Source organism: Passer montanus, unplaced genomic scaffold (genome assembly GCF_014805655.1).
Source record: "Passer montanus isolate IOZ18808 unplaced genomic scaffold, ASM1480565v1 scaffold8, whole genome shotgun sequence".
Classification (NCBI taxonomy): domain Eukaryota; kingdom Metazoa; phylum Chordata; class Aves; order Passeriformes; family Passeridae; genus Passer; species Passer montanus.
In genome coordinates this window covers 4,270,298-4,288,033 of record NW_024373256.1, presented here as the reverse complement: position 1 = coordinate 4,288,033, position 17,736 = coordinate 4,270,298, and the positions used below count along the sequence as shown (strand labels likewise).

The 17,736-nt window shown below is 46.0% G+C and overlaps 1 protein-coding gene across 3 annotated transcripts in view; it reads right to left on the bottom strand.

Moving 5' to 3' along the window:
- The window catches only part of TTYH3 (tweety family member 3), a 75,640-nt gene extending 57,937 nt beyond the window's left edge, over nucleotides 1-17,703 (bottom strand). For all 3 annotated transcript variants that reach the window (XM_039731855.1, XM_039731858.1, XM_039731857.1), the window contains exon 1: nucleotides 17,421-17,703. In XM_039731855.1, the coding sequence (XP_039587789.1) occupies nucleotides 17,421-17,543 (123 nt within the window). In that variant the 5' untranslated portion in view covers nucleotides 17,544-17,703. The remainder of the gene's footprint in view (nucleotides 1-17,420) is intronic.
- Between the last annotated feature and the right edge of the window lie 33 nt (nucleotides 17,704-17,736).

The following is a 17,736-nucleotide window of genomic DNA, read 5'->3' as shown; positions in this document are numbered from 1 at the left end:
TCCACGCACAGCTTACATAATGCCATGAGGCACACTGAACACCAACTTTTGTCCAGGAAAAAAGTGAGCCCCACAAGCTAAAAGCAAAATTTGTGCCTTTTACAGAAAGCACTGACTGCAATTTGATTTCTCTACTTGTGATGAACTTACCCTTTGCAACTTTTCACTGTGTATTTCACTGGGAAATTTGAGCCACTTTGGACACTTGCTGTTGATAATGGAGCTTCCCCCACTTCTCCACCCACTTTAGGACAATTCATCTCACAACTGCAGTTCTGCATTCTGGAAGCATCACATCCTCCCACCAACAGACAGCTTCACCAGTCAGCATCTGGCCTTTGAGCCCTTAAAAACACTGAAGCCTTCCTGCACAGAGCTCACAACACTACTCACCGAGGCCAAAACTATAAAGAAGTAGGAGGAAGTAGATGTTCTTTCACATCCCAAACTGGTTGATTATTTCCCCCCTCACAGTGTAATCCTGAGCTATTTTTCCCACCAACTCCTTTTTCTCTTGTCTCTACCTAGGTATGCTGAGATTACTCCATCTATTGTGTATTTCTGTCTATTTCTGCCACCTTTGGATTAATAACCAATGCTTTCTATCCATGAAGAATCACAACAAGGCAGAAGTGCTACAGCACAAGAGCTTGACAGGCCAAGCCCAAGGTGTTGCACCAACAACAAACCTCAAGGGAAAAGCTTCTTCAGCCAAAACAGCTGCTGCAGTGACAGCCCCGACACAGCACAGCCACCAGGGGAGGATCCACCAGGAAATCCCCAGGGAAGGATTCACCTGCTGAAGAGCAGGCTCCAGTGCTCCCGCTCACCAGGTCCTCACTTGGCCTTGGGAGGGACTTGCACTCCTAACCCAAAAACCTTTTTCTTTCCCTAATAAGTTCACTGACTACTGTCAGTGACTACTGTAACTGCTGACTGGCAGATTTTGGGTTACAGTGCCTTTCAGAATGAAAACCCAGGAGCGCAGACTCTTCAGTCTGCTGCTTTAAGCCTCACATCTCAGGTTAGAAACACAGCCCACAACATTCAAACTGGAAGCATGAGGAGGGATCCAGCAAAGGAAGGAGAAAGCCAATGGACAACAGCCAGCTGCCTCCTCCACTTACTGTTCTGCACTCATCTACTGCAGCTCTTTGAAGAAACAGAGTCAGGAGAGAGTCCTGGCCTGAAAATTCTTGGGAAGGATTATTTAATCCAGCCTCCCATACAACATTCAGGCCACAGCCATTGATAGCTGAGCAATGGGTCATTCCTGCTATGAGCCACCCCTGTGGTTGCTCTGACTTTTGGCCTATCAGTCAACACTCACCTAGTGGTGCCTTAAAATGACTTCTGTATGTTTGCAACATCACTGAGGTTGGACACTTCCACTAACAACAACACAAAGAGCACTTATCAGTCCTGCAGGGAGTACTTACACAAACTTAAAAATTAAATTAGGCTACTTAAAAACAGCTGCTAGTGCCAGATCAGCATTCTCAGTGAGAGGTTCCAGAATAACAATTGCAGAAATACATGATATCACCCTTTCTTGCTGCTGTGGTTCCTGGAACACATTTTCATCAAACCTACATCAGGAACTGGTGCTTAGTTACTTATTTGCTATTTGCCTGCTGTGTTTACTTTTATTTCAGTGTCTTTCAGTTCACTGCTGCAGCTGGATGGACTTTCAGCACCTTATCTTGACCAGTGAACCACATTCCTTGGCTTTACAGCAACCTTCAGCACTAACACCTACAGGTACCTTCATGGCTAACTTTGCATTTGCAAACAGTTTTTCTGAAGCACCAAATAGCTTGTTACATGTGCAGATCTGCAATTTGCCTGTTTGGAACATTTCCCAAAGTGGGATTCACCAGTGTGTAAAGCAGAAAAACCCCAGGCTATGTATGAACTCTCCCATAAAGGTTGCCACAAAAGGGAACCAGGTGTATCACTCTGCATGAGTAGTTTTTTGCATATTTTTAAGCCAGGCCACACCATACATTCAACTTGCACTTGAAATATCTCAGGCTTGAGATCCTCCCTTCCCTACAGGAATTTTTTCTTCCTATTCTTTATAGACAGATATTTAAAGCCTCATTTGTGAATATATTTTGGGTGAGAATCCTAATCAGGAATAAAAAAACCTACTTGCCCCAGTGCAGGGCTCACACTGAAGCTTATTCTCTAATCAGGTGGGGCTGTCAGACCTCACTGATTGCAGGACCAGCAGTAAAAATACAATAAAAAGAAGAGAGTCATGTCCTCCTCAGCAATTTTGTATTCCCTTTCCACAAACTCCGCTTTCTAAAAACACCACCACTACAAAACGTAGTTCAGGCAACAATAGAGAGAGCTGGAGCTGCTCTGACCAAGCCCATTCCATTCGTGGGGAGCATTATCTTGACTCCCAACCTGGACAGAAAGCTGGATCTTTGACAAGAGACTTTTCACAGCACTTAAGGGCTGGCAGCAGTTGCCAGAATTCTTCACCCTTTTAGCAGGTGTTAAATCTCCTGGGAGAGAGCCAAGCAGTACTTTTGACTGACTGAAGCAATCGAGTCATTCCTTACATCACCCAAAGGCTGCAAAGAGTGAGAGCCATTCACCAGAAAGAAGTTTTGACCAGCCCCACGATAAGATACCCTGAAGCCACAGACCAAATATCTGCAATAACTCCCGTGTTTTCATGCTGCCTTTTATTGAACAAAAGCAAGTGGTGCATAAACTGCAGAACAAAGTAGAGCAGAGCAGCTGCTCAAACACTCCTACAAAGCACTCAGTAACTGTTCTCACTTAAATCTATGCAGCATAAAACCAGCTACAATACCACTGGCAGTAACTGTGTGCAAGTAAAGTAGTTCTCTTTCCTTTATTGGTCTGCAGAAGAACATTACGTGACACTGTTTGTCTTCTCTGCAGAAGGAGCTAAAGACAGAAGCTTTTGATTTTGCTGGTTCTTCCCATCATCTCTGACAATAAAACAGCTCGAGTTTATACTAAAAGAGAGTGCAAGCTTGAATGTGTATTGAGAAAGCATTTTAATTTAACTCTGCAGACAGTGTTAGTGGGAAAAAAATACAGTACTTCACAGCAGACAAACCTTACCCTCTACAGACTGGAGGATAAGAGTGTCCATGACTGGGAAGTGGAAAAAAGGAAGGCAAGGGATGGCTAGAATGTGTCCCTGGTCCCTTCAGGGCTTTAATCTCATTAGCTGAGCCAGTGCAGCCCGGTGCACTTGCACCTAGAGATCAGTAACAGGCTCTCTGCAGGCTTTACCTTGCCTTGCTAAAGACACAGATTCACCTTCTCAAGGCTTTGTCACACCAGTTTAAGGACACCCCACACACGTGAACCTGTGCCCTTCCTCCTCCCCTGTCCTCTGGTGACACAGCCCCCGGGTGCCACACACAGGTCACTATTTACCCTGCTTTGCTCCAGGATAATGAGGGGACAGTTCTTTCCTGAATTCTTTGTGCCTCCATCCTGTATCGGTGCCATAATCCTGTTTATGACAGGCTAGTTGCTATGGAAGTGATTGTATTGTCACTGGATTATGCCCTCAGGTGGAAGGCATGTAAGGGAAGGCACATGAACAGGTTTTTGCATACATTTGAAGACATGATAGTGCAATCCCACATGTAATGACTAGCAGCTTTAGCAGTAGCTTCCAGACACAGAATATCATCATGAGGGATAGCATGGCATCAAGTTTTCATGTGGTTTTCTCCTAAAAAATGAGATATTTTTCATTTTCCAATCACTGGCTGCCACTATTTTATTTGAGACAGTGCCCTACAGCTGAACACTAGAGTCCCAGCCACTTTCCCAGGCTCCTGAAAATACTTCTACACTCAAAACACTGTCTCTGAAGATCAGGGTGAAAGAAGTGACAAGATCATGTAACCAGGCTCCAGAACTCCAACTGCCCTTTTGTTGATGACTGTCTTTTACAGTGCATGGATTTAGAGAGCAGCAGCAAGAGAGACAGATCGTCTCAGATCTGACACGCTCGGGGAGACGCATGACTAACTCAGCTTGAGCCAGGACGTGCCTGGAATGTGTAACCCCACTTGGAAGCATTTTCACCAGGGGCACGAGCTTGGGGGGGTTATCTGGCTGCTGCCTGGATGGTAAATACATGACAGCAAGGAGTGCAACATAAACAGCCTAAAGACCCTGCTCCTTGTGAGCAGCTGGGAATCACAGGAGATGCTTTCCTACCTACTGAGACCCCACTCAGCAGCACTGGAAGAGCTTCAGATCTTCACAGCCAGGGTTGTGCAACAACCAGCTCCCCAAGTGCAGCATTGGTGTCCACGTGCAGTGGCCAGCACCATTCCCCCAACTGATGGCATGTGCTCACACATGAACTCTTCCTCCAGCCATCAGCTCATCATCTACATCAGCAGAAATACTGTCCTGGAACACAAAGAGCCACACAGGCCAAACCACAGGTGTACCAAGAAAAAGATTCTTATCCCAGCATAGTTAATGTTTTGACTACAAAAAGAATATACAACTTGCAGTTAACATCAAACTTTTCACCATGTACTATTTCCTTACTGCAGCACTTGAGCAGAACTGTGGTTCTGTTTCACACATCCTGCTCTTTAACAGGAAAAGAATATTCCTCACTGAGAATAAAGCTGAGAACAACAGCAGTTTCCAGAAGCTCTCAGCCCTGTTTACAGTTAGCCATATTCATAGCACAAGGCCGTGGCCATGCACTGCCCAAGGTCTGAGTGCAGCTACACAGAAAATACTCTCTATTTTCCCAGGAGACGTGACCAGTGACTTGTTGGAAGGCAACAGCATGTCAAAGGCTAGCTGAACACAACCCAAGGATAAAAGCCTGGTTGATCACTTCCTCAAGGATGACAGCCTTGTAGGACTAGCTTTAGTATCAAAGAAATGCTGATGATGTGTTTGTGAGTAGGAAGTAAAGAACCAAACTGCTGGTGAATCCCAGCTGAAGACACAGATGTTAGACAGGAAGCTCAACATTCACTACAATTGCCAAAGCAGCAAATTTCACTTTGGCAGAAAAAAACCAGACACACCTGGTTTGAACTTGAACCTTGATGAGCATTCAAAGCCTGTCCTGGAAACTGGTTCTTAGGAACCTCGTGTTTAATTTATTGCATCACATAACCAAGACCACCCTTGCGGGATCCAACACATGAAAACCAAACCCAATTATTAAGTTAGTGATAAGAGTCCAGCCCATAGGTTACACCTGCAGAACTACATTTCACCAGTGGTATTTGTCACTGCTGTGGTCCAGAGGAACATGTCCTCCCATCAGCAGAAGGTGATTCAGATCTATCCACAAAAATGAACTTGGATCTGCAGAGTACATTGACATGTGGGTCAACCACAGGCAGAAGATGTCATATCTAGCAAATAGCTAGTAAATGTATTTAGGACAGGAACAAGACAAGCAGCCATGTCTCAGAGCAACATTTTCTTGAGAAAAAAATTAACAGCGATGAAATACTATAGCAGGCAACTGATTTCTAATAGCTGCAACAAAATCCACACAAAAAAGGTTGAAAGGGCACCGCAGTGAGACACAAGTGACCCAGCAAGCAGTTGCCTCAGTAAGAATTTCAGACATAAGATACAAGTGGAGAGACAAGAAGAATTAACATGCCAAGGGGGGATTAGGGTAACCAGATCCCCATACCTTCTCATCATCCTCTGCTGGGAGAGGAGGCAAGTTCACAGCTTGTCCCTTCCTCCTTCTCCCATAACCTCCACATCACCCGAGGCGAAAGCTAAGCTGCACTAATAAAAACAGCAGAGCCAGCCTAAACTGTCCAACCTTGTTATTTACACCTCAGCAGAACGCTCCCAGCATCCATGATCATTTCCACAGCTCCTCCAAGACCTTGGAAGCAGCTCCCAGAGCACCGCCTGTCCACACGGAGAATCCTGTCAACAGCACCTGACCTATTTCATATTCATCATTTTCACTTTGCCATTTAATATTGGAGCATTCAAAATGCTGAAGAGCTTGTGCTCAAAGAGATTTTTAGTTTGCAGCAGGTCAGGCTGAAAAAGCTCAAAAAAAAAAAAAAGAACCTCTGCAGTGATCAAGAGGTTCACTGCTAGAGTACAAAACCTGCCCCAGAAGATGGTCTCCAAGAGCAGCCAAGAACCTCAGCAGGATATTTACCAAGTTGTACTTATGAGACTGAAAGGCAATTTTTAACCTTGTAAATTTGCTGCTGCAGCTAATTTGTCCGCTCAGGTTGAGCCAATGTTTGTTGTCTAACCTGTAGGAATTTTAAATATATACAGAAACAATGAAAGGCCAGCAGACCCAGCATATTTGACCTCAGAGGCCAGGGATGAAGCCCAGTCCCCCCTGAGATCCAGGCACTACTCAGCCTCATAAACCAACAATAACTCAGACTGTGTGGGGAGGGGATGGGAAGGACAAACAGAAGACAGCAGCCACATACTGTAATACAAAAAGGCACACATGAAGTGTTGTACAGTGGTTTTAAAATAGCACCCTCATCAGAAGTAAAGACTTCTGTTTAGCTACGGAAGTGTCAAACAAATCATTCCATCCTCACTGGATGTACTATCTGTGCTTTCCACTAAATCCAGACAGAAAAAGACCCAAAACACAGCTGATCCATTTTCTCCTGCCACCTACTCCAATTGAAACAGTTTCCCTCTTAAGGGAACATGAACATTAATACTTGCCATTGCCTAGCAGTACCTTTGATCTACTCTTGTGCAACAGCTCCCATTCTTTTCAAGTCCAAAATGTTCCTTCTAACCTTACTCAAGTTAAAAATTCTAAGGAAAAAAATATTGAAAATGAAACCTATCTCTTCAATCATCTCTGTCTAAGCCCAGTGGCTGCCAGCTATCTCCATCCCTAGCCTTTTCCTAGGTCTGTGCCTTTCTCTGGATTGCTTGCACTTGACAGCCTGTCAGTCCAATGCTAAAAGGAGATCATATTATCAGGGTCTGCCATGGCATTCGCAAGGATCAGAACTACAAGCAGAGATGCAATAGGGTAGAAATAAAAAGTTCTTCCCTGAAATCCTTTCAGCCTTCCCTCTAGTTGTTCTTCTGCAAAAGAAAAGAGCCCACGAGTATTTCAAAGGTACCAGAAGCAGCACAAGCTTTTCTCAGAAGACCCCGATCATCTGTTGCTGGGGGTCAGCTGCACAAATTATTTCTGAAAATTACCTTGCTTCCCATTTCAGAAACAAGAAGAGATTACAAAATAATAGAAGTTCACTATTGATTTTCTTCCCCCGGAAGACTGGAAAAAAAGTACCTGGTACTTTTCATTGCAGAACACCCGGCTATTCCCTAACTTCCAAAAAGCAAAATAGGCACTGTGTGCAATGCCTACAACTGTTTTTGTTACACTTATTCCAAAAGTCTAATTCCCCTGGGTGCTAAAGGTTTTATACAATATTCCATATTAAGATAATATTTTCATTAGATTCTCCTTCCTCTTTTCTCTCTTTGAAAGTTACATTATTACACCTCCCAAGGAAAAAAAATATTTATAAGCAGGACAACTCCACCCTTTCCTCTCAGTTCAACACCACAAGGCAAGATTCAGCCAGAGGTCAATCACAACACACGCTCAGTTGCTTCTTTCATTTCTATTCCCTTGCATGTTCCTCACCAAAAACCAGACCTCAGAAGAGTTCACCATATCTGCATTTGCCAAAAATCCACGATTTCTGCAATTGATGCAGCACAGCTTATTACAGCTGCAAACTGTTCCTGGGCTCTGATAATTATAAGCCCATGGCTGGGTGTCTAATTAAAGGAGGAATGAATTAATGAGTTTTACCAAAGGCTTTTGAGTCACCATTATAATTCTCACCCTTAATCGGCTGCAGGACACTCAAAGGACACCGTGAGCAGGATCAAGAGCAGAGAGGGGGGATAAACCACCCGCAGCTGATGCTTCCCCCATCACGCTCCTCTCCAGCATGTCACATTCAGATCCCGACAGCCAGATCAAACCCAGCAGGAAAACGCCTGGGCTTTTTGGACAGCTGAATACAAAAACGCTTCCTGAAGCTGCCACAAAGCTCTCAGCAGCTTTTGAATGCTGAGAGAGAGCGGGAGATGCGGGCAGAGGCTCCGAGGAGCGCTGACTCCGGCGCTTCCATTCATGCCAGCACCGGCAATCACAGCTCGGGCTCCCAAGGAGGCAGAAATTGAAAACACGTTTTCATTGAAGCACAGCTTGAATTTCATGAATTCCATCGCTCCCGACTTTCTCAGCGTTTCCTGGAGTGAGTACTGTAAGAGCAGGGAGAAGGGGGATGGGGAGGGCCATAGGTGAGGCAGCAATCCTGTGTGCCCCCTCTGACCACGCCAGCCCAAAAACGGACTGGAGGCACCTGCAGTGAGGGTGCACCACAGACTACTCCCAAACTAAAGAAAATAAATAAAGATGAACCACAAATTTAAGGAGGAAATAAAGTAACAAGCTGCCCGAGGCCTCGGAACAGTAACAGCTCCAGGCACAGCCCCGGTGAGAAGCATTGCAATTTCCAAGCAGCACAAAGCATCTTTTTGGCAGACTGAGGCATTCTTAGCTCCTAGAGCAAGTGTCAAAATTACCAGTTTATCAGCTACAGGAACTTGAGCACACTGTTGAACTTCAAGAAAGCTCACCCCAGGGAAAAAGCGATTATGATCAGAGAAAACAGGTAGCACCGAGCAGTTTTTCCACATGTACAGTTGTAACACAATCAACTTTGGAATTATTCAGGCGTGCTAATTAACACCCTATGGAAAGCTTTGATACATTAGCAATACTTTTAATGGCTCTGTCACCGACACCATCTTCCCTTTTTCCCCAGCCCCAGCTTGGGCCTTATCTTAAGGAGCATTACATCATCTCCTGCACCAAGGCCTCCTTGTAACAGACACTATTATGCAACTGAAGTGCCTCCATTTGGATTTTGGCGTTATTTTGAATTTCGGCCTTGAATAGAAGGCTTGTTTAAATTCCCTGCATGAACAGCAGCATTTTACAGCCTGAAAAGGGCGTCCGTGCACAGACACCAACACTGGCATAACAACGTGTCTGAATGTGTTATACATTTGTGAAACATCCATTCCCCACATTCCCTTTTCCCCTTGTCCAGGAATAAAGTCCCACATTGTTAGGGCTGATTAGCAATATCTTTCATCCCTAATTTCACACTACAAAGGGCTTTCATGCATATGCACGTGTGGCACCATTCTGAGCCATATCAGCCAGAAAAAGCATTTAGTGGTGACCGAGGAAATCGAAATCCGAGGGTGCAGCTCCAGTTTCAGTGAAGGTGAAGGGGAGTGTCAGCTCTTTCCTCGGATGGTTTCAATGCTGCTCTCACCATTGACCAAAAACCGCTCATTTGTTAAAATAATAACTAAAAAGAGGGCTGGCACTCATTACATCTGCTGAAGCAGGCAGCCTGATAAGCATGTGAAAGCACACATTATTGCAAATGTTACCCTTCTGTTACCCAGTGCTGGGAGAAGGGAATGGCACAAGCATCGTGACTGAGTTACACCAACTGCTGTGGCCGTGGATTGCACGCTAACCTACTTTTCTTTTTTCTTGCAAGAGAATAGCCTTGCAGCCCTAGCACACAAATGACTGCTTTGCAAAAACGTGCACATTTGCAGCTTACCAAACCCTAAAGCTCACAATTACAAGATCAGACTCAAACACTATAAGTGGCTCATTACGCAGAAATCTAAAAAAAAAAAAAAGTTTGAAATGAAAGCTTTTGCAACATGAAAGTGCTCTGTGTTTTGTTCTTTCCTAGTTTATTTAATACAAAAAAAAAAAAAGCATCAGCATGGCTCTGCCCCACAGCCACTATTCACTAGATACCTGGAGACCTTTTCACCACGCAGCAAAAATAATTTGTTTTGAGAATAAATGTAACCAATTTCCAGTTTTTCACTGCTGCAACACATCAGTCACCCCTTGAAGTGGAGGAAATAAGAGGATTTCTAACAGTGATGACTTTTTTATTTTTTCAGACTGTCATATGAATGCTTCCCCCAAACTAGAAGCCTTTTCATGAACTTGATCCTCCTTGATTTTAGCTCATCTGTCTTGTTAATCATTGTCATCAGCTAAAACAAAGAACTGGTAGACTGGTAGGATGACATACCCAGAAAGTGCAGCCTTGTCAAGACAGGAGCGAAGTTACTGGACTTGGATACTATTATTATTAGTATTATTTCCTCAGCATACATCAATAAGTCCCTGAGTATTGAGTCTTATTCATGTCTTCAAAGTGAGAATTGACATTCAGTGCAGTAGGTAATCCTGATATATTCCAAAGTTTCTCAGGTCTCATCTGAATCTTAGAGCAAATAAATTCCCAGACATCACATCCCTTCCCCCAGCTATGGGAATCACATTCAGCTGAAAACAAGCCAAGTTCTCCTACTCACTCAAGGGGAATGGGAAATCTCACCATAACTGGTGGAAAAGTTACTACTGAAAATTAAAACAGGAACAAGAAGAGACCTGACAGTCACCAAGAGGTTAATGCAAACGAGGTGCTGACTCCCCTCCACCCTAAGGAAATTAATAAGAGTGAGCACCATCTTACTCACTGCTTGCTTGCAGCCACCCAAGCAAATTCACTTGAGATCAAAGACTGTGAAAGAATGACTTCAGGAGAAGCTTTGGCCATCATCACTGGCATCCTCACAGCACAGGAGTGTCCCCTGAAGGGGTCACACTGGGGTGACCCTGCAAGCTCTGCCACAGCACAGTTCTACAGCACAAACATCATCAGCTCTGGACCTCACCCCTTCCATCAGTGGGTGCTGCTGGGGGCAGGGGAGCAGGAGAAATGGTGTGAAATTAGCCTTGTCCTGGAAGAAAAAGGAGAGGAAAAAACCAAACCAAACAGAAAGAAGAGAAAAAAACCCTCAAATTCCAAGGGATTGGAGAGTGCTTGTTCCTCTGCCTGTCTGCTCTGCAGACACAGGGCAAGAAACCTGATGAGACACAGGCCCATAACTTTCCTCTCTCTCTACTCAATGGACAGGTTTTTGTTCACAGGTTCCAAAACAAATATAATCTCAAAACACAAGTAAGAGATCAAGAAGACTTGTGGCACAGTCCCTTAATCCATGTTCAGAGCCTTGGGATTAAGTCAGAGAAAGCACCTGACTTCCTGCCCTTAATCTCCAGAGCCATGCCTAATGGGATATGTTCTTCTGGGTGAGAATGTCTCACTTTCCCTAATAATGAAAAATAAAGAACACTAAAAATCTACACCAACATCTGCTTTAAGCACTGCTTGCTTTATTGGATCAACATTTAAACAAAGGCACTTTGTTAACCTGGAGACCACAGATGTTATTCTGCTCAAAAAGGCATGAAGGGGAAAAGAACAAAAAGAGACAAGACACGCTAAAGACTGAACTGAATTTGCTTACCCCTTTCTCCAGACTGCTAGAGATCAGGTTTTGCAGACCAGGAGTCATATGGTGTTACACCCATGTGGATAAAAATGGAGCATCTTCAGGGAGACAAATGTTGTGTAGGTGCAGAAGCACCAGGGTGCCAGTGGCTGGCCACCACAACCAGACATGTTTTCAACTCTGCTTCTGCCCTTCCAGCTGAGACCAGCACGGTGCCTTCAGGGCACCACATGCTCCATAAATGTGTCTTAAGCTGGGAAGCTCACCAGGCTGGGCAGCAGCATCTTCTCTGTGCAGGATGAATAGTTTGGGGATCCCACCCAGAGGAAGCGAGCATGGCTTACCTCTTAGCCCGCTCACCTGCATCTCCTTCCCTCCATGCACCACAAGGTGTTTCACATTTCTCCAAGACACCTTTTTCCCCTGTGTACTCTGCTAAAACCATACCTTTAGAACAGTTGCTTTTTTTGACTACAGTAGGGTAATTACAGCCAGTGCTTCCAGAAAGTGCCAGTTCTCAGGAGACCATCTGAAAACGTGGCAGCACAGCATGGGTCAGCAAAACAAAGCAAGGCTGCAGACAGAAAGCTGGCAAAGGTGGACTTTTTTCCTCTCTGCATACCATATGCTGCTGCACGGCTGGATGAATGGTCAACAGAACACATTTTATGTCTACCTTTGGTAAAAATCAGCCAAAAATAGCCTTAGTTCTACCTTTTTTTGGTTATTCAGTGTGGTGCTGCTCATCAGTAAAGGCTCTTCCAGATCAAAGACAGAAGAGTCAGAGCACAGCACCAGTTTGCTGATGGGAGGCATTACTGCCTGGTTACTCATGCAGCCAATGAGTAAAGGGAAGAGGGAATTTACCAGCAGCTCTTAAAAAATAAAAACAACTTCAATTTCATCAGACAACATTGGATTCTACTAACAGGGGTCACTTAACCTTTCTGGAAATATGAGCAAACTGGTGCTACAGCAGGATAGCTGATCAGACCTTGGAAGGGGTCCATCTGTTCTTGAAAGAAAGAAACCTTCAGTCCAACCCCTTTAAAAAAGGCACATTACCCTCTGACTTCGAGCCAACTAGACAAAAACACGTCATCCAACTTGACTAATACACATGTTTCCAATTTACAGAAAGACTCTTGGTTTCAAAATTGAAATAAGATGCCAGTACAGTAGAGGAAGTTCTAAACCAATCTCTATAATCCAAGTTTTTTGGCAGTTTGGGCTCCATCACGTTTCTCCAGCCAAGAAATACTTCCAAAGACGACGTTAGCTGTTATGTGTAGGGAAACAGCCTCACAGAGCCAGAAAGTACCTGACAGAATTAATTCCTTGCTGAACCTTTGGCTATGGGTTCAAACACGCATGCCTTGGATTAGAGTCTGCAAGCCAAAAAAAGGGAAGGATCGTTGGGCTTACACAGCACCTTTCCCTGCTGGATCCCTTCTCAGCACACAAACAGAGGGAGAAAAAGAACATTACAACACGAAAGCACTGAGAGAGGCATGACAGGAAACTCCTGGGTGACAACACTGAAGAGAGCATCTCAAAGGCAAGGACTAGAGCATGTCCCTGCTCTTATCACTGCTTCCTTCAGCACGACTCTGCATCTTAAATGGTGTGAATCAATCATCAGTCATCTTCCAAAGCACAAACAGCTGCCATTACACCTACTAACCAAGCATCTGCAGCTCTGACTGTACTGAGAAGGCACGAAGTGGTGCAGGGGATGAGTTTCAAAGATGCTGGAGAATTTTTCTTTATTCTAGCCTGACTCACACATAACCTTTGCGTTTACATAGGTTTGTGTCAACATTGTCAGTTTCCAGCAATGAAGAAAAAGCAGAAACTCCAAAGGGCTCCGTGGCTTAGCTTTTACAGCCTCTTTTCTCCTTCACTGTTCACGGGGCACTTCTCAGCCCACAGTCAGAGCTAAAGTGCCATAGTCTCCTTTTCTGTCCATGTACAGACACCCTGACTGGAGCAGATATCCCATTACCTGTTGTTGTGCTGTATTACAAAGCTGTTCAGCTTTTCTATTTCTTTCCAGCACGTGACCTCCACACTACTTCAAGGCTCTTAACCAACTCTACCCTGAGAAAGAAAGTGAATTCAATGCCATGCAGCTAAGTCAGTCACAAGTAGGAGTACTCACATTGCTAAATAAATTAAACTAGTGACAGCAGCAGTCTCAGGACCATCTCACTGGGCCAATCAACTGAACTGGAAAGTAAGTGGACAGTACTGGAAAGATCATCATGATTTGATCAGCAGCAAAAGGCAGGGAGACCTCAACTAGTATTAGCATGATGCTGTCAGAAGGAACAGGAGCTCTGCTCCATTTTTACATTCCCTTCACTCTAGAATTTGTGACTCACTACACAATGAAAAGGCTTTGCAGAGCACTGCAGTATGACTCAGATGAGAATACAGCCAGAACAAAGCTGTTCATATCAAGATATTTTCAACCCCAATGATTCATGGGAGGATTAGGAAAAGAGCTGGTCTGATAAGATCCTCTGTAGGGAGGACTGTGGAGCAAGTCCTGCAAGTAGGACTCTGATAGGACTCACCAGCATGCTAAACCCCTGCAGAAGAAGGACCAGAACCCCAGCTCATTCTACATGGAGATTCACCTCAATTCCTCCAGAAAAAGAAAACAACTGGTTGTACTGCTTGTTGTGGCAGAAGCAGAGCATCTGAAGGACATCAGGATGCACATACATTTTTAAACAATCTAGTCCAGAGGGGAAGGATCTGTTCTGCTCCTCCACACTGGTCTAACCTAATGTAACAAGATATGCTGTGGAAGAAGATAAAGAGTAAAGTAATACCGAGAGAGAGTGTTTCAGAGCCTGACTCAGGTGAAGAAGGTATGCAGCCAAAACCTGCAGCTGCACTGATCTCAGCCCTTGGCAGCAGCACTGCCATGAGCATTTCTCATGCTCTCAGACAAAAGGAGGAAGCCCCAGCAGGTTGGTACACAATGGCTGCAGCCTTGAGACAGCCCAGCTCACAGCAGGCGACCCTGCTGCCCTGGCCAAGGGACTCCTTGGGACAGCACAGCAGAAACAGCCATTGCATCTACACATCTACATCCTGCCAGACATTACCCATCACCAGGGTCCCAGAAGACTTAACAAAGACCTCGACTTCAAAGAGTGGCAGCATGTGCTTATCTGCCCTCCTTCAGAGAGGTTCCAGGGCACAATGGCTGGGCTGCTGCTCCAGGGGAATAGCAGCTTGGCATTACACTAATCCTGCTAGGCAGAGGTGCAAAGCCTCTTCAGGCAGCAGCCTCCTCACCTGCAGCAGCACGTGGCACTGCAACAAGTGACAGGACAACATGCAAACCCAAGCCACTGCATTCCACTTCTGGCTGGAGTGGGATGGTCAGTTGATGCACAATTTCAAAGCCCATCATCAAAACACGAGTGCAATAAACAGGTGGGTATTTACTAAAAGGTGACTAAATAAAAGAGTTTTATAAGGAAAGTGCTGCTTTCCTGTGGTCACAGGTTGGGAAATCTTTTCTAGAGAAGCAGTGAAGAATCAGAAAGGGGACATTGCTTCCTTCCTCAAAATACGTCAGAATGGGACTGGACACTGAGCCCAGCTGTATGGCTATTTATGGCAACAGTCCAGCTCCCAGATGAATTTGAGCCATGTAGTTTAGCAAAGATAATCCTTCCTTACAGGTAGGGACACCCTGCCCTTACCTGTCCCCATAAACTTCATCTAGCATCCTCCCACTGACCTCTCCTCAGCCCCTGGGGAAATCAAATGCAGTGTGTAGTTTAACAGTTCATACTTAAGAATCAGAGTATCAATCATTAATGGAGTAGAAAACAAATATATACACAATTTGTGCCAGTGACACCTACAAAGTAAAGAAAAATAAGCCAAAGTTAAAATTAAAAAATGGCCTTCCTAATTTTGAGCATGTATATGATCTCACCTGTTAAATACAAAAGGTTCCTAAAGCTAAGGGAAGACAATGCCAGCACAGGCTGCAAACAGAGCAAGAGGTGCAAATTCTTAAAAAAAATCTAAAATTCAAACAAAAAGGCCTTCAGTAGCATTTAAAGCACAAGAGAGCATTTAGCATTACAGTTCCCAGTCCTGGATTAAGTTTCCCTGGTTCACTGCATTAGAATTAATCTATGTGCCTACGAACTCCAGAGCCAACTTGCAGAGCCACAGCAGCGTCGTTATATAACCACAGCACTGATAGCACAGGCTGCAGTGCTGCTGGAGCCTGCTTGCTACCCCTCTCCAGCACCAAAACCAGCAAAGCTGCTGCTGCTCAAATCATTCTCTTGACGACAGACGCCTCAGTAATCCAGACATTCGAGTTTGGATTTGATAAGATGTTTTCTTGCGAGCTGATGTTAAGACTTAAAAGGCCATCGACTGCTGAGCAAGAAGTCCTTAATGTCATCAAGGGAGGGGAGGCAGCTACACAGGAGGAGAACAGCAGAAGGCTTTAAGTGGGAATATGATTACTGTAGAAAAATTATCTGACAAACAAACACAACCCCAGATTATTGCTAGGAATGCTTTTAAGCAATTTAAGTGAAAACTGGTACATCTGCTGTCTATTCAAAAGGTCACCGAGTGCTTATTTCATGATAACACACTCCCAAGAAGATCTTTCAATGAACTCTTAACTTCTGATCTCCAGGATCCCACATCCCTTGTTTTAAAGGCAGCTACCCTCTGAGGTCATGGAAATACAGTTCAGCTGCTGTGCAGCGTTACATCTGCATGTGGCCATCTTGAACTCTACTAAGCCAAGGGAACTAAAACAAATTAACAAATTGAAGCCTCAAAATACAAAGTTAGCGCAAAAGTCCCTTTGATTTGATGGTATAAAGATGTTTCTTTATATCTACCCATGGCTCTTTAAATACATCTCTCACATTTTGCTCTAGCTTCAGTCCTCACATCTTTTCATCTGTTTAGAACAAAAAGCCAAAACATACTGCTTCCTAAAGTATTTCTAATATCTTCTACTTCTAGGATAAACAAGAACTGCTTAGATGCTTAGATGCCTTCATGCCTGTGTGCACGATAGCCGGCTGTGTATATAGGACACTGCAAGTATGTTCAGAAAAGCAAAATGGTGTTTTCAAAACCAGAGACCGTGGCAAAACGAGGCAGCAGAGTCACTGCAGCTCTGTTCCAAGATGACAGCAGAGAACACAGATGTTGGAGCACACAGATTCACTCCACAATCATTTTAATTACATGCCCAGCCAACCAAGCACAGGATACAGGCTAAGCAGCATTAAAAAAAAAAAAAAAAGGCGCTGCACACAAGTATTCTGCGAGCATCCTCCTGTGCACTTGATGCTAACGCCGCTCTCGTGCATTAAGTCATCTGTTTTCCAGCAGGCAGGCAGCCGGTTTTGGAAAGGCGCTGCTGGCCGCGCTGCGGGGCTGGCGGCATCAAAGGGGACGGTCAGCGGAGCCTGCCCAGGACCGGCACAGGCCGGGTGCTGCGGGCAGCCCGGGGCTCCAGGCCGGGACGCTGCCTTGGCCTGGGCAGCGCTGGGACCCGGCCGGGCCATCCCGCAGGGCTGGCTCTGCCCCGTCCCGGGCTCTGCCCCGTCCCGGGCTCCCTTCGCGGTGCGGGTCGGTGGGCACACGGTGGGACTGGGTCGAAGGCTGAGCTCGCTGATCCTGCAGGGCTTCTCCAACCTCGGTGATTTTATCAGCATTTCACCTTGTGCCAAGAAGAGCTCGGGTTCGGGGCAGGCTGGGGGTGCTGACCTGCCGCCCCAGCGGGACCCCGCCTGCCCCGGCCCTGCGGGGGCACCTGCGGCTCCTGGAGCAGGGGGGACACGGCACCCTCGGCCACCCACCCGGGGAGCCCCAGCGGGGCCGCACGCCCCCTCCTCCTCCTCCCTCCGCACAGCCGGGGGTGCTCACCCCGCACCCCGCCCGGCCCCCGGCAGACCCACCTGCTGGTACTCGGCGTCGTGCGGTCGGAAGTCGGCGGCGGTGAGCTCCCAGCGCAGGCTGAGGTGCGGCAGGCGGTGCAGCAGGCTCACCCACCAGGGCGGCGAGTAGCTCACGCCCGCCATGCCCGCGCCTGCCTCACCCCGACCCGCCGGCCATGGAGCGCCTCACCCGCGCCGCGGCCGCCGGCCCCTCATGGCCGGGCGCTCCCCCCTCAGCCCGCTCGCCGTCCCTCCGCCCGCTCCCGCTCCCTCTTTGTTCGCCGAGAGGCTCCGCCGCCCGCGCCCGGCGCCGCCCGCCCGCTCCCATTGGCGCCGG